Source organism: Danio rerio, chromosome 19 (genome assembly GCF_052040795.2).
Source record: "Danio rerio strain M-AB ecotype USA chromosome 19, GRCz13ab, whole genome shotgun sequence".
NCBI classification, from domain to species: Eukaryota; Metazoa; Chordata; class Actinopteri; order Cypriniformes; family Danionidae; genus Danio; species Danio rerio.
In genome coordinates, this window is record NC_141039.2 from 46,637,501 (window position 1) to 46,659,315 (window position 21,815).

The 21,815-nt window shown below is 38.8% G+C and overlaps 2 protein-coding genes across 19 annotated transcripts in view; both read right to left on the bottom strand.

Annotated features, from left to right (window-relative positions):
- ppt1 (palmitoyl-protein thioesterase 1 (ceroid-lipofuscinosis, neuronal 1, infantile)) overlaps positions 1-21,815 on the bottom strand; it is an 847,627-nt gene that overhangs the window by 421,789 nt on the left and 404,023 nt on the right. The gene's annotated exons all lie outside the window — the stretch shown is intronic.
- csmd3b (CUB and Sushi multiple domains 3b) overlaps positions 1-21,815 on the bottom strand; it is a 1,026,877-nt gene that overhangs the window by 29,940 nt on the left and 975,122 nt on the right. For all 18 annotated transcript variants that reach the window (XR_015517226.2, XR_015517225.2, XM_087296029.2 and 15 more), the window contains 2 exons: positions 14,189-14,300; positions 2,545-2,724 (listed from right to left, as the gene is read on the bottom strand). Coding sequence is in view for 16 of the 18 variants with exons in the window: in XM_087296029.2 (XP_087152155.1) it covers positions 2,545-2,724; positions 14,189-14,300 (292 nt within the window). In the remaining 2 variants the exon portion in view is untranslated. The remainder of the gene's footprint in view (positions 1-2,544; positions 2,725-14,188; positions 14,301-21,815) is intronic.

The window sequence follows — 21,815 nt, forward strand, 5'->3', positions numbered from 1 at the left end:
TCCTTCATCTTACCCCAGACATGCTCAATAATGTTCATGTCTGGTGACTGGGCTGGCCAATCTCGGAGCACTTTGACCTTCTTTCCCTTTAGGAACTTTGATGTGGAGACTGAAGTACGAGAAGAAGCGCTATCCTGCTGGAGAATTTGTCCTCTCCTGTGGTTTGTAATGTAATGAGCAGCACAAATGTATTAATACCTCAGGCTGTTGATGTTGCCATCCACTCTGCAGATCTCTCGCACACCCCATACTCATTGTAACCCCAAACCAGCCAAACTTGACTGATTTCAGTGAGAATCTTGGGTCCATGCGGGTTCCAATAGGTCTTCTGCAGTATTTGTGATGACTGGGATGCAAATCTACCTTCAGACACTTTCCCAAATGATCAACTAGAAGTCAAGTTATTATATGCTGCTCTTAAAACTGGGATCGACAACAAGACTTTTGTCAGGTAGTGTAGTACTGTTTAAACAGATGCTATTTATAACATACATTTGTGGCAGCACAAAAAAGAGAAAGAGAGAGAAAGAAACAGAGCCCCATCACAGCTCTCAGTCGACCGCTCTGGAGTGTTTTTTTTATACACAATCACATCTGTTTATGTGCAGTAATTACTGAAAGCCTGAAGTGTACAGCTGTGCGCATGCATGGCAGAGCTCTGGGCTGCAGAAGATAAAAATCACAGCAGTGCAGCAGACACAGGCCTCACGCCGGAGCTCCAGATCCCCACCTCAACACACTCACACGCAGAGCCGTCTGCTTTAACTAACTGCCTGATACTCCAGAACAGACTGAAAGCTTTTATAGCTCTGCTCATGAATTTACACACCCTTTGCTGAGGGATTAGAACAATCACATGCTGTTTGTTTTTAGTACTATCATGAATAAGATCTTTTATATAGCAGATGTTATATAAAACACAAATTGATAACTGAACATATAAAAAGGAGCCTGTTCGAAAGTTTATTCTTAGGATAAGATGCTGGAGGCCAAACCGTTTCTCATGCACCTGTTGTTTTTGAGGTTTTGGGGCTTTTTGGCGTTGCATGCGTCCCAAACAACCCAGACTCATTCTGAAAATGTACCCCTATATACATTTCTGGAGAGTGCAAAATACGTCCCAGGATCTATGTTGTTTGCTGTTTTTGTTTTCGCAAGTACAGAGGCTGCTGTGTACACTTTTTGAGATCTCAAATTTCTCTTGTGAGTGCCATTCGAGCAAGCTGTTCTCGCAAAAATTTATCAGCTTTCGACTGAATGACTAAGGGCCTACTTACACTATGCCATCCGTACCGTGCCCAGGCCCGTTTCCCGGATCGTTTGAGAAGTGTGAGTGCGCTGAATCGCGCTCAAGCACGGTTCACTTGGCCGGCCCTGGCCCGGTTGGAAGAGGTGTGCCTGAGCGCGGATCACTTGGGCTTTGGTCGTCAAAAATCCAATTCAAGATATCTACTACTGTAATTCGACTATTAGTAAATTAATTAGAGATATCTTCAAATATATTTGTAAATATCTCTAAATATGACGAATTAAAGACATCTCCAAATGTATTATGACTAGTAAAAACTTAGTTAGAGATATCTCTAATTACAATTGTGACTAGTCAAAACTCAGTTAGAGATATCTGCAAATATTTTTCAATAGAAGTCAATGGAGGAATATGACTAGTCATAATATATTTGCAGATATCTCCAATCTGATTTCGTACTAGTACAATTGCAATTGCAGATATCTCATATTGTCATTCTGACTAGTCGAATTATAATTATGACTAGTCAAAATATAATTAGAGATATCTCTAAATATATTTATGGAGTCAGAACAAAGATTTAAATGCTAAAAAGGCTTGCCATAGAGAGCGCTTCTCAACAGCGCAGCAGCGATGACGTAAGCGTGCCGAGGCCCGATATGGTGTGAGCGCGGGCCGTCGGGGGAGACGGGAGGGAGGACAAGCGTGCTTTGGCCCGGTTCGAGGCAACTGTACCTAGTGTGAGTACGGCCTAATTGACCGACCGATACCACCACCCACCGCCTTCCCTAAACCTAAGGATAGTTTTTTCCAAATGCAGCGATTGACCAGCGCCCACCCACTTCCCAAAACCCAACCAACAGTATTTTCAAAAGCAATCCAGGAACAGAAAAGCCCTCATGGCTACCTGATTTTTACCACGTTTTTTAGATTATATCACGTTCTCACCCTGTTATTTACTTGTTTGCTCTATTTTGTGGCTTCTGTTTTTGTTTTACTCACTTTCTAAACCATTCTTCGCCGGATTCGAACTCTGTCATCATGGTCAACTGTTTTATTCATATCGATATCGGAAACAAAATCTTATTTACGGGGTTGGTTCGATTGCATTTTTTAAACCTGTGAAATGAGGATTTAAGACTAATTAAGGCCTTATTTTTATATTATTGCATGTAAAACTTTTTAAGGATCCGCGGTTGAATTTTTTTCCAGCACCTACTGTATAGTTGCTTCAGGTGTGCAAAGTTTGAGTTGAATGACTGAACGCTTAAAGCACAATGGGATGTGTTCGCTACCTCGACACACAGGCATCTTCCCGGTCCACGTCCCGTCAGATCTGCAGACGCGGTGTTCAGAGCCACCAGACAGAAAGAAGCCGCTCTGACAGCTGTAGATGAGCGTATAACCATAGGAAGGTAGATCCATTCCCACAACGTCCACATGGGGAGGACTCTCCGGCTGTTTACAACTGTGGGCTGCAAACACAAGAAAGGAGGACATTTAACATTTACAGGTGAGGTCAAAATACCTCACATATTTCCTAAATGATGTTTAACAGAGCAAGACTTTTTTGCAGTATTTCCTATAATATTTTTTCTTCTGGAGGAACACTTATGTGTTTTATTTCAGCTAGAATAAAAGCAGTTTTTATTTTTTTAAAAACCATTTTAAGGTGAAAATTATTAGCCCTATTAAGCAATATTTTTAATATTATAATATTAAATATTAATATTATATTTTAAAGAACGCACCAATGTTATACAATGACTTGCCTAATTACCCTAACCTGCCTAATTAACCTAGTAAAGCCTTTAAATGTCACTTTAAGCTGAATACTAGAATCAGTGGCGGACTTAGTATTTGGGGGCCCTAAGCTATTCCAAGTATGGGAGTATACATATATATATATATATATATATATATATATATATAGTTGAAGTCAGAATTATTAGCCTCCTTCAAATTTCTTTCTTCTTTTTTCAAATTTTTTTCCCCAGCTCATTGCGAAGAGTAACATTAGGAACAGTAAAGCATGACACATGACACATGAGAGTCTCTAAAAATCTCCAGTAACACCTAAAAACATTTGCTAGTGTTTTGAAAATGCCGCTACGGTACTCTGAAAAGTTCCTAATTGCCAACAGTAACTGGCAGTAGTGTCTTTGACTGAAGGAAGCGCTTACACCTTTTACATGTGCAGTACGGATGGAACGTTCCATTGTTCATGGGGGCCTCCAGTTTTGAAAAGAACAATGTTAATAATGTAATAAAGTAATAATACTTCGTAAGTAGAAGTAATATCGATGTAATGAATAAAAGAGCTATATGATAAATACAGGCTTCTTGGCATTGGTCAGCGCCCCCTAATTCCCCGGTGTCCTAAGCGGTTGCTTATCTCGCTTATTGGTTTAGTCCACCCCTGACTAGTATCTTGAAATATATCTAGTCAAATATTCTTTACTGTCATCATGGCAAAGATAAAATAAATCAGTTATTAGAAATGAGTTATTAAAAGTATTATGATTGGAAATGAGCGTCACGGTGGTGAAGTGGGTAGCACAATTGCCTCACAGCCAGAAGGTTGCTGTTTCAAGCCGTTGGTGTGGGTTTCCTCTGGGTGCTCCGGTTTCCCCCACAGTCCAAAGACATGCGGTACAGGTGTATTGAATAAACAAAATTAGCTGTAGTGCATGTGTGTGAATGCATGAGTGTATGGGTGTTTTACAGTGTTGGGTTGCGGCTGGAAGGGCATCTGTTATGTTAATGTACTTATCCATTCGCCATATAATCTTACTTCAACCTTCAGTGGGCCAAATCAAAACCAAGTTTTAAGACAACGTGGCGCGTTTCTTTAGTATGGATCCCTGCTCTGTCTTTGACACCGCCATGTTCCTGTGCCCTACAGAAGCTGAGTGTGGCAGACGTTGATGCGGGCTGGCAGACGGCACTTAAAGCGTGCACACCTTTACCTGTCACCCCGCAGATCAAACGCAAACCTCAGCTCACTCAATCATTCCTACTGCTCCACCACATCTTTGATCAAAAGTAGCCTGGTTTGAGGCTCTGGCTCTGTGCACTGGACACACTTCTTTTATCCCAGACTTTGATAAGGATGATCAATAGTATATCCAGAGAAAAGAGAGCAAGGTAATCAGGCATAGAATCTATCATGGTTTCTAAATACACTTATGCAGAGAATATGGGATCGCTGCATAAAAAAATGGACTTTACATGTACTTATATGAACGGCGACTAGTTATATGATTGAAAACACCTACAGTTGAAGTCAGAATTATTAGCCCCATTCATATTTTTTTCTTCTTTTTAAAATAATTTCCAAATAATGTTTAACAGAGCACGGAAATTTTTACAGTAAGTCTGATAATATTTTTTCTTCTGGAGAAAGTCTTGTTTGTTTTATTTCGGCTAGAAGAAAAGCAGTTTTTAATTTATTAAACACCATTTTAGGGACAAAATTATACCATCGTTATACAATAACTTGCCTAATTACCCTAACCTGCCTAGTTACCCTAATTAACCCAGTTAAGCATTTAAATGTCACTTTAAGCTGTATAGAAGTGTCTTGAAAAATATCTAGTCAAATATTATTGACTGTCATCATGGCAAAGATAAAATAAATCAGTTTTTAGAAATGAGTTATTAAAACTATTATGCTTAGAAATGTGTTGAAAAAATCTCTGTTAAACAGAAAAAGGGGAAAAAATAAACAAGAGGGCTAATAATTCAGGGGGGCTAATAATTCTGATTTTCAACTGTAAATTATTGACTTTTTTGACAATATTCATTGTTTATTTGCTTGAATAAATAATTCACTAAACACACAAATGTGTCAAGTGAAATGAAAAGTAAAACTGATTATTTAATTAGTTTACAAGAAAATGTTATTTCAGCTTTACTGCTTATAAATCTGCTTAATTCAGGCTGTCATTTCTTTGTAATGTGTAATTTATTTTCTCTTTTTTTTTTGGAGTGGAAATAATTTAGTTTAAAAAGTTTTTATTATATTGTGTTTAATTTAAAATTATTTAAAAGGCACCTGTTTTCATTCATTCATTCATTCATTCATTTTCTTGTCGGCTTAGTCCCTTTATTAATCTGGGGTCGCCACAGCGGAATGAACCGCCAACTTATACAGCAAGTTTTTACACAGCGGATGCCCTTCCAGCCGCAACCCATCTCTGGGAAACATCCACACACACACTCAGGGCCGGAGTGGGACTCCTTTTCAGCCCTGGAGTTTCAAGCCTTAGACCGGCCCACCTCAGTTCACGACTGACTATATTAAAATAAGGTCATTTCCAAATCAGTTTCTAATGACACTATCCCGTCTTTTTTTGAGAAAACAGCTGCTTTAGAACTTCAAATGTTCAACAACCCTAACAGTATTATATGTCTTAACAATAAAAATGGAAACAATAAGTTACTCTAACGAGGATCGAACCCGGGTCTTCAGCGTCTCATTCTAACGTGCTAACCGCTGGACCACAATAGCTACATTCAGAAAGGAGACACAACTGAGTTTTATAATCATTAAAATAGATGAAAAGAGAAGAGTTGCGGTAAAATAATGAATAAAAAGGCTGTGGTCAAGTAAATAAATAAATTTGAAAAGTGTGACTGCTGAGAGCAACAGATTCTGCAGCTAGGGACACCGGCCCTCGCGGCCAAAAAACGGACCGGCCCACCGGGAATTCTCCCGGTCCTCCCGATTAGCCAATCCGGGCCTGCACACACTCATACACTACGGACAATTTAGCCTACTCAATTCACCTGTACCACATGTCTTTGGACTGTGGGGGAAACCAGAGCACCCGGAGGAAACCCACGCAAAGGCAGGGAGAACATGCAAACTCCACACAGAAACGCCAACTGAGCCGAGGATCGAACCAGCAACCCAGCGACCTTCTTGCTGTGAGGTGACAGCACTACCTACTGCGCCACTGCCTCGCCATGCAAAACTGAACCTTTTTGCAGTTATTCACCTGAGGTATAAATATGACATTTTAGTGACATATTAAGGACGAATTTTTGCTGGATAATCTTGTTGGATAGTTACTATAACTACACTTTTAATTGCTTTATTTACACATTAAAACTGTAAATTTTATTACAGTTTTATAATTAATAAAAATACTTCGAATAAGAAATTACAGCTTTAAATTCTTATAATTTAGAACCTCCTTGGCTATGCGCATGACTATTTAATTTAACTTAATAAATTGTAAGAAGAGAGGATTACTTAATAATAAATTTCAATGGCAGTTAAATAATAAATAGCAATATGTATATATATATATTATATATATAAACATTATTCATTCTTGGCGGGGGTGTGGGGGGTTTGTATTCACCCATCCCCAGTCCCCACCAATGTCAAGCGCAAACCTATGCCCTTGCTCTGCAGTATTTGTAATGACTGGGATGCAGTTTAACAGATGATCCATTGGAAAAATCTACTTTCCAAGTTATTATTTGTTGCTCTTGCAACTGGGATCGACGACAAGACTTTTGTCAGGCAGTATAGAATTTTATAATAGTTCACGCCTTACATCAGTACAGTTATACCTGCTCACTACACTTAAATGTAACATGTATTTTTTACATCATGCATCAATGATTACTCAATACTTTCTTTTCCTATGCTGAAAGACAATAAATGAATGATATTAAAAAACAGTCCACTTGAAGTAAATAAAACAAAATCCTCAGGACAGAGCAAGCCACAAGAAAAAAAAAAAAGCATAATTTCATTGGAGATGCATCTAGCGGAGCGCTAATGGAAAGGACAGCCAGCCATTATCCAATTCTGTGTAAAATAAAAGAGTGGAATGAGAAAGATGATTTAGCACTCAGCCTGACTCCATGAGTAGCCAACTGCTCTGTGTAAACAAAATTACAGTATGTAATTACAGAATGATCTCCATTATTCTTGGGGGAAAAATGGTGTGATTAGGTGCGAGCGCACAAAAGCTGTTTTATCACAGCTTTACAATTAAGTGTGTGTGGGTGTGTGTGTGTGTGGGTGTGTGTGTGTGGGGAAAGCATCTTGTGTCTTCCTAGCTATCTCATCGTTTCATTTTCTAATGTTTGCAAAACAATGACAGAACTTTAGGGCAGTGGCACGATGCGAAATGTAATTAGCTTTCGAAATGCTTCAACTGAATGGCAATCTGTCTTGTGAAATTGGAAGCCAGCTGTTTTCTCCTTCTTCAGTCGACGCATATGATGTCGATTTTGCGGATTCTGTTGATAAACCTGTTTGATCTATAGTCTTTTAGGCCACCATGAAGACCAGCAAGACCAGGGCTGCATTTTCCAAAAGCATCCTAAAGGTCTTGTGAAATTATCATGAAATTTCTTATATATTTGTATCAGTTGGGATTACGTATTATAAGAAGATGGTGGCTCAGTGGTTAGCACTGTCGCCTCACAGCAAGAAGGTCACTGGTTTAAGTCCTGGCTGGGCCAGTTGGCATTTCTGTGTGGAGTTTGCATGTTCTCCCCGTGTTGGTGTGGGTTTCCTCCAGGTGTCCGTTCTTCGTACATGGATTACTCAGTTAGCTGGATTTGGATGTTGACGATTTGACACGATCCAGGATCATTTCGTTCTTCAAAGCTGATCCAAGACTTGTTGTCATAGCAACAGTTCTGCTAGCTCAAACCTGATCGGAAGCAGGTTCATTTATATAAACAGGATTAGATCGGGTTAGTTCATGCAAAGAAAATACTGAAAGTATGTACCAAATGCTGAGATTTTCTTATAGTAGTAGTTATATACACTTGGGAAAATAGTAACTATTTTTAACTATATATAAAGTTATATATTAATAAAACTTAGACAATCTGCACTCCGAAATGAAGTACAAAGACTGCCATCTGGTGGTTTAAAGAGAAAACTTATTGATATGAACTTTTTAGATCGCTTTAGTACAATTTGTGTATGATAGAAATGCACAATATGTGACTTTTTTAAAAGCAATAATACGCAGTCATAAACATGCTTTGACAGCTAATATTACGGTGATTTTGCTTCACAAAAGTTGCAGACATCTTTACCAAAATCAAAATGCTGTTGTAAACATCCAGTTATTCTTTACACCGATTAAAAAACGGCTACTATAATAAAGAAAATCTTTTCTAAATGTAGAACTATATACATTGATTTGCATTGAAATACATGATGAATACACTTGTCTTGACACATGAAAGTGTAAAGCCTGCAGCTCACAACAAATGTGTAAAGTTATTGCGTATCATATTTAACAAACCGCTTACTGCTAATTTGATGTAATTTTGCTCGCATGGATAATTGAATATTAATCAGATGATGTCATTACGCTGCTGTGCCGTCAGCCAATCATTGCATTGCTGATCATGATTTCGAGGATCGATAGATCTGTCCTTCACAACACTAGCAGCGATCTCAGATCAGTTCATCCAGACATTCTAATCTGATAGGCGAACTTGTTTGAAGAACCAAATTAGCGAGAGATCAGTTATCAAGATTAAAAGATCCGGGATCTGCCAAATCATCTTAGATCATTTAAGGGAGGTACGAAGAACGGACCCCAGGTGCTCCTGTTTCCCCCACAGTCCAAACACATGCGCTATAGGTGAATTGAATGAACTAAATTGGCCGTAGTGTATGAGCGTGTGTGTGTGAATGAGTGTGTATGGGTGTTTCCCAGGACTGGGTTGCGGCTGGAAGGGCATCTACTGCATAAAATATATGCTGGAATAGTTGGTGGTTCATTCCGCTGTGGCGACCTCTGAAATAGAGACTAAGCCGAAGGAAAATGTATGATATATTGTCTGGGTTGGTGTTTTAAATTACCATACAAAAACCTGGTAATAATAAACTGCCAGTACATTTTCTGTTATTTTACAGACTTAATTCTCTATATATTATTATTTATTGAACAATATCTTGTCTTAAACTTCTAAAACATCAATAAAAGTCACTTTTTTAAACTGTAGAGTGGAGTTTTCTGCATGAAAAGTCAACAAAGCAGAGATAAAACTACCATAATGCAATTCACGACCATAAATAAACAGAAAAAAAACATAAAAAATACAGATATTTTTTTTCCAGTGTGTGCTTATATGACCAAAACTTGACATTCAAGTTACTAAAAAACTACGAAATCATATGAATAAAAGTTTATTAGCATTAAGTTCATTGTTTTTGCAGTCAGGTAGATCAAACGCACTGAGAACGAGACGACCATCTTGCCGATACTGTAACAGAGGAAGCATTTTATTTTTAGCAAAGTAATTAAAATCGATTATTCAAGGAGTAATTCCGCTTTAACCCCGCAAAGAGCACAGACAGACCTTCATCACCGAGAGATCAGCGATTTGTCAATTGATGAAGTGAAGCAGGGGAGTGTGGGACAGATAGAGTATCACAACTCGCATATATATCACCCCACATAATTCATACGCAATTCAACTCAAGTGGCCATTGTGTAAGAAACATTAATCTTCACTCTTGCAAAGAGCCTGAGTCATTTTCTAAGTGATTCTCTCTTAGTACGGTTCAAAATGCACATCAAATGAGCCTCAGAGAGCATTAGATTGGTCAGATTATTCTGGTAGGTTGGTTTCACATTGTTAGTTCAAGCATTGAGTAGTGTTACTCATGGCTTTCTCACAGAAAATAAAGAGATTTCAGGATTACTATGTGGAGAATTTACTTTAAGACTACCATAAAGTGCCACTGATATCTATGTTATGGTTGTGAAATCTAAACATGAATATGGAGAGCACATATACAGTTTAAACCAGAAGTTTGCATACACTGTATGAAGAGGCACATAACCATTTCAAAAAGGCAGATGTTGATTTGACTAAACTGTTTCTCTTTTAGGTAAGTTAGGATTATTAAATGTGTTTCTGGTATGCTTAACAGCAGAATAATGAGAGAGATATTTTTTGAGAAATTGTTATAACTTTTCTTTAAAAGTCAAGTTTACATCCAATAAGATTATTCTGCCTCTGAAAAAGCTCAGATGATGATGTCAAGATTTTGGAAGTTTCTGATTGGCTAATTGACAACATTTGAGTTAATTGGAGGCACAACTGTAGAACAGTGTTTAAGGAAAACCTCAAACACACTGCTTCCTTGTGTGACAACATGAGAAAATAAACAAGGCAGAATCAACAAAAAAGCCAGATTACAGTTTGCTAAATGAAACTGGGAAAAAGACTCATTTTTTTTTAGACATGTCCTGTGGTCTGATGGATCTAAGATTGAACTGTTTGGCCATAATGACCAGTGTTACATTTGGAGGACAAAGGGGAAAGCTTAAAAGCCTAGGAACACCATCCCAACTGTGAAGTATGGGGGCGGCAGCATCATGTTGTGGTGCTGTTTTGCTGCAGGAGGGACTGGTCCACTTCACAGCATAGATGGCATCATGAAGAAAGAACATTATGTAGAAATACTGAAGCAACATCTCAAGACATCAGCCAGGAAATGAAAACTTGGCCACAAATGGGTCTTCCAAACAGACCCTGACCCTAAGCATACTGCCAAATTAGTAAAAAAGTGCTTTAAGGACAACAGAGTGAATGTTTTGGAGTGGCCATCACAAAGCCCTGATCTCAATCCTATAGAAAATTTGTGGGCAGAGTTGAACAAACTTGTGCGACTAAGACAGCCTACAAATCTGACTCAGTTACACCAATTCTGTCAGGATAAATGGGCCACAATTCTTTCAAACTATTGTGAGAAGCTTGTGGAAGGATACCAAAAACACTTGACCATAGTTATACAGTTTAAAAGCAAAGCTAAAAAAAATACCAAGGAAATGTGTGTAAACTTTTAACTGTCTAGAAATTAATAAAAAATTCTCAAAATAAATCTCTCATTATTCTGGCATTTAGCAAATGTAAATCATCTAGGTAATCCTAATGGACCAAAAATAGTAAACGTTTAGTATGATTTACCATCAGACATTTAAAAAAAATGCTTATGTTCCTTTTTTTAGAGTGTATGTAAACTTCTGGTTTTAACTGTATATGCCAATAGTACTCCATCAATTGAACTATAGCTATAAAAACAAACTGCGTTCAGTCAGATCTACTAGAAAGTTTTTTTTAATTCTAAACATTATGCATTTTGTGTGTGGTTATAAACCCTACACTGCAGAAGACGGTGTTCATAAATAGTTTCTGGAGCACTTCCGCCATGTTTGTTTTTCTGCTGATGTTAAAATGAGTGCAGAAATAAATGCGTCCTGCTCCTTTAGAATTAGCAGCGGCATGATGAATGTTGTGAAATTAATAATCATAATGCCTTATGAATATGATTGTGCTGTAGCTTCTTTTGGAGTTGCTTTAATTAGCAGAGCGAAAACAGATAAAATAAGTAACCATATGGCGTCTCAATGCAAAGTCATAAATCTTAATGTCTAGTTTGGAGAACAACTGGAGTTTATTCAAGTTTAATTGGACACCGGCTCATGGAAATCATGCTTGACTGTCCATGAGGAAACCAAGAGTCCGGTTTCTGAGAACAAGAAATGTTGGATTTGGTTTTGGACATGAGGAAGGAAAATATCGTCTTGACTAGAAGTTGACGCCAACAAGTCAAACATTATATGTTTATTTTCTTGGTCTTGAAATGTGCTGGGAAGCATGTTAAGTGATTTAATAGTTATTAAAAATCCACTCAGCAATATTTGAAAAACACTTTTGCACTTAGTGTCAGGACTAGTCCCAAAATACACATGCAGCCAATCAGCAGTAAGGAGATATCAAAAACGGACGTCAACCTAATTTTACCAAGTAGAAGATGCTCCTTGATTAACATCTATGCTGATCCTGAGACAACATTCCAATCAGCCAATCAGAATTAACCCTGCAGGCACAGGACGCCAACATGACGTCATACTGATGTTGTACCGCAACATACTCCAACGTCGTGGGGACGTTGGATTTTGTTTAGGAAAGAAAATCAGGTTGATGTCAGAACCCAACGTCAATGTCGAATGTCCAACCCTAAAATTAATATAAAATCAACCAAATATAAACGTCTAATCATGTTACACCTTGACGTTGTGTGAACATTACTATGACATCTATCAGATGTTGGATTTTGGTCACTTTCCAACACAACTAAAATTAACCTAATTTCAAATATCAACCTGATATTGAAATGTTGTGATTTTCAAGTAATATTCTGTTACATAATATTATATATTAAATATATTCAGATATATTAGACATAATATGTTGCATAATAATATCATTATTGTATTAATTTTTTTTGTAAAATCTTTATGTACATTACATGTGTGAGCATGGGTCACGAGTTAACACGAGTCCGAAGGCACAGATACACACGAGTTTACAACTATGACATTCAGAGCTATTCTATCAGCGGGAGAGTTTGTAGAAACATGTTAACGGGAGTACATGTAACTAAACAACATGTAACAATCGATGAAAACATAAAGATATTAAAACAGACCACTTCATGTGTAGTTCTGAGTAGCTCAGTCAGATAAGTTGATTGATACGTGTGCTGAATCTTTTGACTACACGAGTTCGAATCCCGTTGATGACGTGTAAATTATTTTTCTTTTTTAGATTAATTTAGGTTATTTACTGTTCTGCTACACAGATATTAAAATCAATAATGTTTACAATGACACTGACACCAAGTAATCAGTAGTGATGGGTCGTTCATGAACAATTAGTTAATTTTGAACGAATCTTCAATATGATTTGGGAACTGCGAGTCCTCTTAGGGAGTGATTCGTTCCTCTGCGTGTGCGCAGATTTGTGCAGGTGGTATCGTTCAATTCAAGTCTTTTGAATCATTCATCGCGGAAAGGCAGAAGCCAATCATATGCGTTTAGAGACGGAAAAAGAATTAATCCGTTCACCTCTAGAGTCCTCTATCGGGTCTGAGTCATTTGTTCATCACTGGCCAATCATATGCGTTTAGAGCCGGAAAAAGAATTGAACCGTTAATCTCACGAGTCCTCTATCGGGTCTGAGTCATTTGTTCATCAAGGGCCAATCATATGCGTTTAGAGCGGGAAAACCAATTGAACCGTTCATCTCTTGAGTCCTCAGGTTTGAGTCATTCTGTCACGTGATGAACGAACCAGAAGACTCGAAAGGTGAACTAATTACCATAGCTCCTATCGACTCAGACTGTGTACATTGGTTAAGATTATATGTGACTGTCAGTGTAACGTGAACGAACCACTGACATTTGAAGACATGAAGAGGTGACCTGAGCAAAGAGACAGCAATTCCTTCATAGACAAAAGAGCAGGTAAGCATTGACTTATTTTCTCCTTCTTATAGTTTTCTATTTATAACTTATGTGTCGTGTGATTGACCTTTTGGGCTAGTTGTAGATGTGTTTGGAAGCAATTCGTAACATTTTAATAATATTTTGGCAAATTGAACCAAAAGAATGAAATGACTCGAAAAAAGATTTGTTCATCTCCATGAACGAGACTCAAAGATCCGAGTCAGTAAAATGATCCGAACTTCCCATCACAAGTAATAAGAATCTTTATTTAGTGTGGGCATGTTCTGGTGCTGTGAAAAAGTGACAAATCTGCCAGTCTGCAAATGTAAATAGCTTACATCTGGAAAGGGACACCAGTTAACACGGTCACCAGTTAAACCGTAACTACGTAGGCCCATGCCTAGTTGGGTTATGTGTTTGTTTATTTGTTTTAGGGCTCTTAAATGTCCCTGGAATTGACACTTTAGTTTAGTAAATATAAAAATGTGGACTCAAACTTTAGGACTGGAAAGATAAAATGGCGATCTTAGATTTGGTCTTTGACTTGAGAAATCGTGAATATATGGAAAACGCTGAACTCCTGACTTCAAATAAATATTTTACCAGTTAGCTCCTTCAGAAGTTTTGGTAGGGATTACACTTACGGATGCACTCCGGCTGGGTTCCGCTCCAGGTGAGATCGGCCTGACAGAGGCGTGTGGTGGAGCCCTGCAGCAGGTGACCCGGCTGACACTGGAAAGCCACCATACTCCCAACCTACACACACACGTACACACACTTTGTTAGACACCATTTTCACAATCAGCATTGAGTAAGCTCATTCAAAAAAGTAACTACTAATTGCACCATTAGGGATGCACGATTTGGATGGTTTAAAAAAATCTAATTTGATCAAAAATGCGATTTAAAATGTGATTGACTACCATTTCATAATAGAGCTAGAGGTTTGATGTTGTGGTTTTAACAGCACCACAGAAAGAACAAGCATAATCACAAAGTAAGCTGCACTATGCTACTGTCTATTTTAAATCTCCTAAACATTAGCCCCTTTCACACAGTGATACCGGTAAACATCTGACAAATTTCTGGAACGACTTTACCGGTAAGTTCAAAAAAGTGCTGTTCACACAGGCAAGGACATTACGGAATTTCTTCTGGAAAAGACTATTCACACATCCATTACAAAATGCCGGTAAATTCAGACATCATTAACCAGAAATGAGCTTTAAACGGCTGCGCTTGTATTTGTAAACAGTTGACTACATCACAAACTCTGTGGATGGAGAAGTATTGTGAACAACTTCGATGAAAATATAGAGGAACACTTTTGCATGTCGAGATGTACATGATATGTGTGTGTGCTGGCGCTCACGGGCTGCTTCACGGGCACACGCGATGCGTCAAGCAACTGAAGGAAGCAGAGCTTGAAGGTAAACAAACAACAGCTTATATGCTTAAATGCTGGGTCCCTAAATCTAACGTAATATTAATGTCTTATGACGTTGTGTGTCTGCTGGGTTAATAAGCACAATTGTTTTGCATAACAACAACAACAACAACAAATACAAATAACAACAAATAAGAGTCTCAAAAACCCTTTTGTATGAGGAACTACTTTCTTCCAAATTGGATTTAAATCCTAAGCTGACAGTTAAACAGCTGAGCAAGCATCTTTTAAACTTTAGATTTGTAGTGTCTGCTTTTTGGTGGCTGTATGTGGGCGGAGTAATACACAAAGGGTAAAGAGGCTATATATATATATATATATATATATATATATATATATATATATATATATATATATATATATATATATTTATAGATATATGTATATATAGTTGAAAAATATGTACCATTTTCCCAAGTGTATATACCTACTACTGTAAGAAAATATCTTTGCTTGAACTGAGTCGATCTAATCCTGTTTATGTGAATTGAACCTGGTCCCGATCAGGTTTGACCTAGCAGAACTGTTGCTATGACAACAACTCTCGGATCAGCTTTAAAGAACGAAACGATCCTGGATCGTGTTAAATCGTCAATATCCAAATCCAGCTAACTGAGTAATCTACGTACGAAGAACGGACCCCTGGCTTGACAGCCATGTTTATTAAAGAAATTAAAACACAGGCATGAAATTATGAGTACGGCACTCTTCAAACATCAGTGAAGCAGTATGTATTGCATTAAAGGGCAAACACAAACCACATATAGATGATTTTGTGTTCTTCCACCTGTTAGTAATTCTTTCATGAGCCAGTCATGAGAACTGTCACGAGAACTGGTCACTGATTTAGAGTTAAAAAACATTGTGTGCATTGAAATATGTTGATCTGCTTTTGCGCTGATTTAACGATTTGCAGATAATTGAGGAATGAAACTTCATAATGATGGTATACAAAACGTCAGATCTTATTTAGACAGCATACTAATACATTTTCCAAACATTCAGTTATCTGGACAATAAGAAAGTCCTTAGGCTTAGCTTTAAACGAAAGTAAGGTTTCCCAACTAGGACTTCACAATACAAACAGTTTGAAGTAGTTCCAAGGAACCATGCGTTCCCCTCTACCACAACTGAATCTCTTCTTTAGTTTTCTTTAGTTCCTTTAGAACAGCATTTTTATTTCCATTAATCCATGGATAACAAAAATAATATATATATATATATATATATATATATATATATATATACACACATGCATGTGTGTGCATGAGTGTGTGTAATAATATACTATGAAAAAAATGTTTAAATAAATTTAAACAAAAAATAAGTAGTCATTCATTCAGAACATGCAAACTCCCCATAGAATTGCCAACTGGCCCAGCCGGGACTCGAACCAGCAACCTTCTTGCTGTGAGGCGCAGTGCTAACCACTAAGCCCCCGTGCCATCGTTTGCAGCCTTTTCAAACAACTTATTTAAAATAAGTTATAACAACACAAATTAATAACTTTTTGTAATTGTTTTAATTTCAGTCCACTTAAATTTGTAAGTTAACTTAAATCCTTAATGTTGTTCCAATTTAAATCAATCATGTGGAACCCAGTATTCTTTACAGATACCAATAGTGTCTTCTGGAAGCAGATTAAACAATTTTTAACACCTAATTCTTGCAGTTTCTGATTGTCAATTTTTTTACTTCGAGGTACAGATGCTTAAAAAAAATTATATATATATATATATATATATATATATATATATATATATATATATATATATATATATATATATATATAATCAGAAAAAAGCGCTCTGGGGTAAGCTCAAATGTATGGCCGGTGCTCTTTGGGTAAGGGATTCATCAAAACAGCAACAAGAATCAGTCCAAGGCACTCGAATAAAGTGAAAAATTTTAAAAGCCTTTATTCACATGGCTAAATTTTTGCGCGTTTCGGCAGAAGTAGTACTCAAAAGAGACTCTAGACCAGGGGTCTCAAACTCAATTTACCTGGGGGCCGCAGGAGGCAAAGTCTGGGTGAGGCTGGGCCGCATAAGGGATTTCACAAAAATAAAGTCCTCAAATGTCATTATTAACAGTTTTAATTATTTCTTCTGAACATGAAGTGTCCTGAACATTAATAAAACATTGAGTGAAGATTATGAACAGTTCTTCTGAACATGGCATCTTTTGCCTACTCCTTGCTGCCAGAGACTTGACAGCGCTTCTTCTCACAAATATGAACCACATTTGGCTTTAGAGCGGAAGCAGTTGAGACCCTCAGTATGGCTTGGGGGAACTCACTCAAAACTTCCATTCCCTCACGGCCTCACCTAAAAAAAAGGCATATATATGTATAAATAAAATACCCCCACCCCACTCCAGTCACATCAGTCTGTACCAGTCTGTATCTACCTATAATATATATAAGATGCAGGCTGTAGCTAGGTAGGTGGCAGGCTGCAGATAGGTAGCTAAGTGGCAGGCAGGGGTGGGAACAGCTTACCTTGGTTCTGGCCGGGGCGAGTTCCCTCCTAACACTTCTCGCCCGTCACAGCGTCTAACAAAGGGGCGGGGTGCGTGGTGACGTCACCGGCATCCCCGCCCGCCGTGTAAACAAAGGCCAGTGACCGCTGTGTACGGATAGAATCAGCGGAGCGGGGAGAGAGAGCGCTCCCCGCTCCGCTGATTCTGTCAGTGTACAGCGGTCGGCGCGGGCCACAAAATATTGCACTGAGGGCCGCAAATGGCCCGCGGGCCGCGAGTTTGAGACCCCTGCTCTAGACGCACCTGATCACTGTTACCCTGATGAAGGCAGACTTCTGCCGAAATGCGTAGGTTTTTAGAAATTTAGCCATGTGAATAAAGGCTTTTTAAATTTTTCACTTTATTCGAGTGCCTTGGACTGATTATTGTTGCTATATATATATATATATATATATATATATATATATATATATATATATATATATATATATATATATATATATATATATTTTTTTTTTTTTTTTTTTTTTTCATTTGTATTTTAATATTTCAGGCTCCTAAAAGCCGCAAGGTGCTAATGTCAGGTGAATATTCTCATATGTGGTACTTTAGCACCTACTTTAGCTAATGTAATCACCTGAACAAGCACTTAAGAGGACACTGTGACCTTCTTTCTGGGTCGCTAGTGATGTAAAGTGACACTTATTTCCATAATATATGGTAGCGCTTCTCATGTGAACCCGTGAGGCTCCTGTATGTTAGAATCAAAGCAAGGTCATGGGACAAAAGTGACCCTTAAATGCCTCTGTGCACATGGACGATACATACAAGGAATGTATTATAATAAAACACGTCACACACTGGCATGTGAGCTTGGTATATTAATTGATTAACACGTCCTCATTCACCGAGAACACAATGGAGGAGCCATAAGACACTGGCGCTTATCTGGAGCGTGCGATATGTGCTCTCGCCGACTCCAACATCATTAAATCCCGGATGGTGGAAAAAGAGGTTGACAGGCTTCTTTTCTGGAGGCCAGACAAATGATTTGTGAATATGGAAAGGCTGATATTTAGCCGTTTTTCATGAAGGCTGCGCTGGGCTTGACCTCTGATACGGCGATGACATGAATTGTTAATGCCTGCACATCTCCGTGATGAACGCTCTTCCTCAGCAGTTTCAGTAGCTGCGTTTCTATCTAAAGAGGCGAGTTAAACTCATGCGCACAACTGATATATTGCTTTAACATTTGCGAATAAACCATTTTTATCTAATGAGTTGAAGATAGGGCTGTAAGAATCCAAAATATCAGACCATGAGAAGTTATTGAATCTCATGAGACAAGATGCAATGTTCCAATGCATTTTCTAATCTGAGAAGTGATGAAGAAACCAACTGTTCCACTGTTCTATTCAAATCACTGTTGACAATGCAAACACAGGCTGGAGAAACAGAGCTACTCTACAGCAGGGGGTAATGCGAGAAAGTCACCCTTCTTCTTTCACCCCAAGCCCCCCTTCTTGACCTTTAAGCCTGGTTTATACTTCTGCGTCAAGTGACCGGCGCAACTCACGGCGCAGGCAACGCGCGCAGCTGTGCATTTATACTTCTGCGCGCTGTCTCCGTTGGTCTGCATTAACACTTCCGAAACGCTAGTGGGCAGTGAGATGTAAATGTTCCTCTGTGTCGAGTTTCTTCGCTTCTGTTTTGCTATTCTGAACACTTCCTGGATGTACAAGTGACTCAAACTCGCTCATTTTGAGGCAGGAACCGGCGGACGTGCAACAACTTTAACCATGAGGTAAACACAGAACAAAACTTTCCATCCGGAGCTCCTTCACGGGACTCCACACTTGTAAACAATCGCTCGCGCCATTCGCGCGGCTTTCGGTCCCGCCCAGACTCGTCGGCGCTAGCAAGCCGACCAATCACAGAGCTTGCGCTACGCGTTGTTGCGACGTGTAGTTACAATTTTTGAGAGGTGCACGTCAGTGACGGCGATGGCCACGGCGAAGGGCTATGCGTCAGCGCCGTAGCCTACGCCGGTGTTTGACGCAGAAGTATAAATCAGCCTTTAGGCGACTTGTTGATCAGAGCACATTTCACATAAAATGTTCAAGGTTTGAACATGGTGTATCTTGCAGCACTATATTGATGTTTGGTATCATTTTAAATGTCTCCGTGTGATTGGTAAAGTGGTCTTAATTTTACAGTAATATTTTACTGGTATATGTTGATTTGGTTTTTGACTTCTATAAGATCTTGATAAGATGCTCTCCCTCCGAAGAGATGGTTAAGTCCTCAAATTCACCAGGCCAGGGTTTCTGTGACACCTCTATTGTCTTGAATTTATGGCTGTTTGTTTTGACTTGAGTATACAAGGTAACATGTGGTAAAGGACAGGGGGGAGATCTTGTAAAAAGACACCCCATTGCAGCATCTCTAAGGCCCCGTTTACACTAGTGCGTTTTAGTTTTAAAACGGCGTTTTAGAATGAAAACGATCCACGTCGAAACTCGCGTTTTACCCAGCGTTTCTGAACTGCTCTCCATCCACACCAAAACACTGAAAACGCACATCAAGTGGCCACACAGACACTCTCGGGCAAGCGCTGCAGCCCATCTCCAGATGAGAGCAGTGCTAGTCGGACTTCTCATCAAGCATCTCCCGCTGGATCTAATCTCACTATATTTATTAAACGGGCTATTTCATTCATCTTGTTGTCTTTATCTAACGACATATAGGATAGATTACGTAACCTAATAATTAGAACGAAAGCAGTGACCGCTGCTGCTGCTTACAAAAAGTTTGCTTCTCACACGAGCATCGCTTTTTGTCTAGTCTACTTCAAAGAGAACTGATCGCAGCAGTTGAGCTTCCTCTACACACGGTTGTTTCGCGCAAGTAAACGGGAGCGCGCGCGCTTTTTAAAAGTCGCACGCATCATGTCACCTGTGTCACCTGCTTTTGCTCGTGCGAACACAGTTTTTTTTCTCAGTCGTGCTGCTTCTCGATTTTAAGATCACATTTGCACACATATTGGGCCATCCTTATTGTCGAACCCTGCTTTTAGAAAACTACAATGTAAAAATTATTTCCAACCTGCCAAAGTGGCTAGTGGAAGCGGCTGTCTTATTAACTGTGTTAATGTAAAGCCCTGGACGTTGATATTTGGTTGATTTTAGATTGGACATTGATGTCGGCCTGTTACCTTCATAAACAATCAAAGTCCTCGTGCTGCAGGAATTAGGAGGTTTGCTGAAGGTGCAGCTGTTGTGCAGTGAGGGGTTTGCGTCTTTAATAATCTACGATAGTTTGCGTTCATTAAACAGTAAGAATAATTAATTAATCCATATGAAGCAGTCCCTTAAAAGTCACGTCTCATCTTTAGTTTTGGGCTCAGGCGCGTTTTGCACTCACACACAAGCGTACCGCGCCAAAGCCCAAGTGAAGCGCGCTCAGGCACATCTCTTCCAACTGGGCCAGGGCCAGCCAACTGAACCACACCTGAGCCCGATTCACAGCACTCACACTTCTCAAACGATCCCAAAAACAGGCCTGGGCACGGTTGGGATAGCATAGTGTGAGTGCGCCCTAAAAGCACATGCACTTTAGAGGCCCCAGAAGTTACTATTAATGGCCCATAACACCCCAGCCCCCTTACCCTTGCCTCTTGGATGTGGATGTAAACAAAGCTAGTGTTTCTCACCAAATGAGATTCATTCAGATTTATTTGCACTACTGAGTAGTTGATTGCTCTTTTTTTACTGAGAGGTTCTGTGATGTTTTTACATCCATGCATATATTTCATATTTGGAGTGGAAAACTCTTGAGAGGTCTTAATAATATTTTGTAGTGGATGTGAGGTAATGGAGGGCCTACAACAAGTGGCTTTGTCTGAAGTGTGTTTGAGAATGACTATTTGAAAATCATGAAGGACGCTTTCATGGAAAAGAAATGATTGAACGCATAACATAATTTGAGGGTGAGTTTGCACTCGAATCATTCGAAGATTATAGCAATAGGTCACCTAAACACCTAAATGTTATTCCTACCCCTGTATTTCTTTTTTTTTTGCTTCAGCAAAACAAGTGTGTTAGGTTTTATTTGAAACAATCGACTGTAATTGTGAATAGACCATTGTGGAAGTGGTTTAATGACATAAGGGCTAATAAATATTATTATTCTATTAAACATTTCTTTAAAAGTCAGCGCCAATAGCCTAGTGGTTTGTGCGTTGACATATAGCACTCAGGTGCTCGCGGCATGTAGAAAAACTGTATGTATATTATAAAAATGAGAACATTTTGGGCGAACTGCACAAAATTTTTACGGACAAA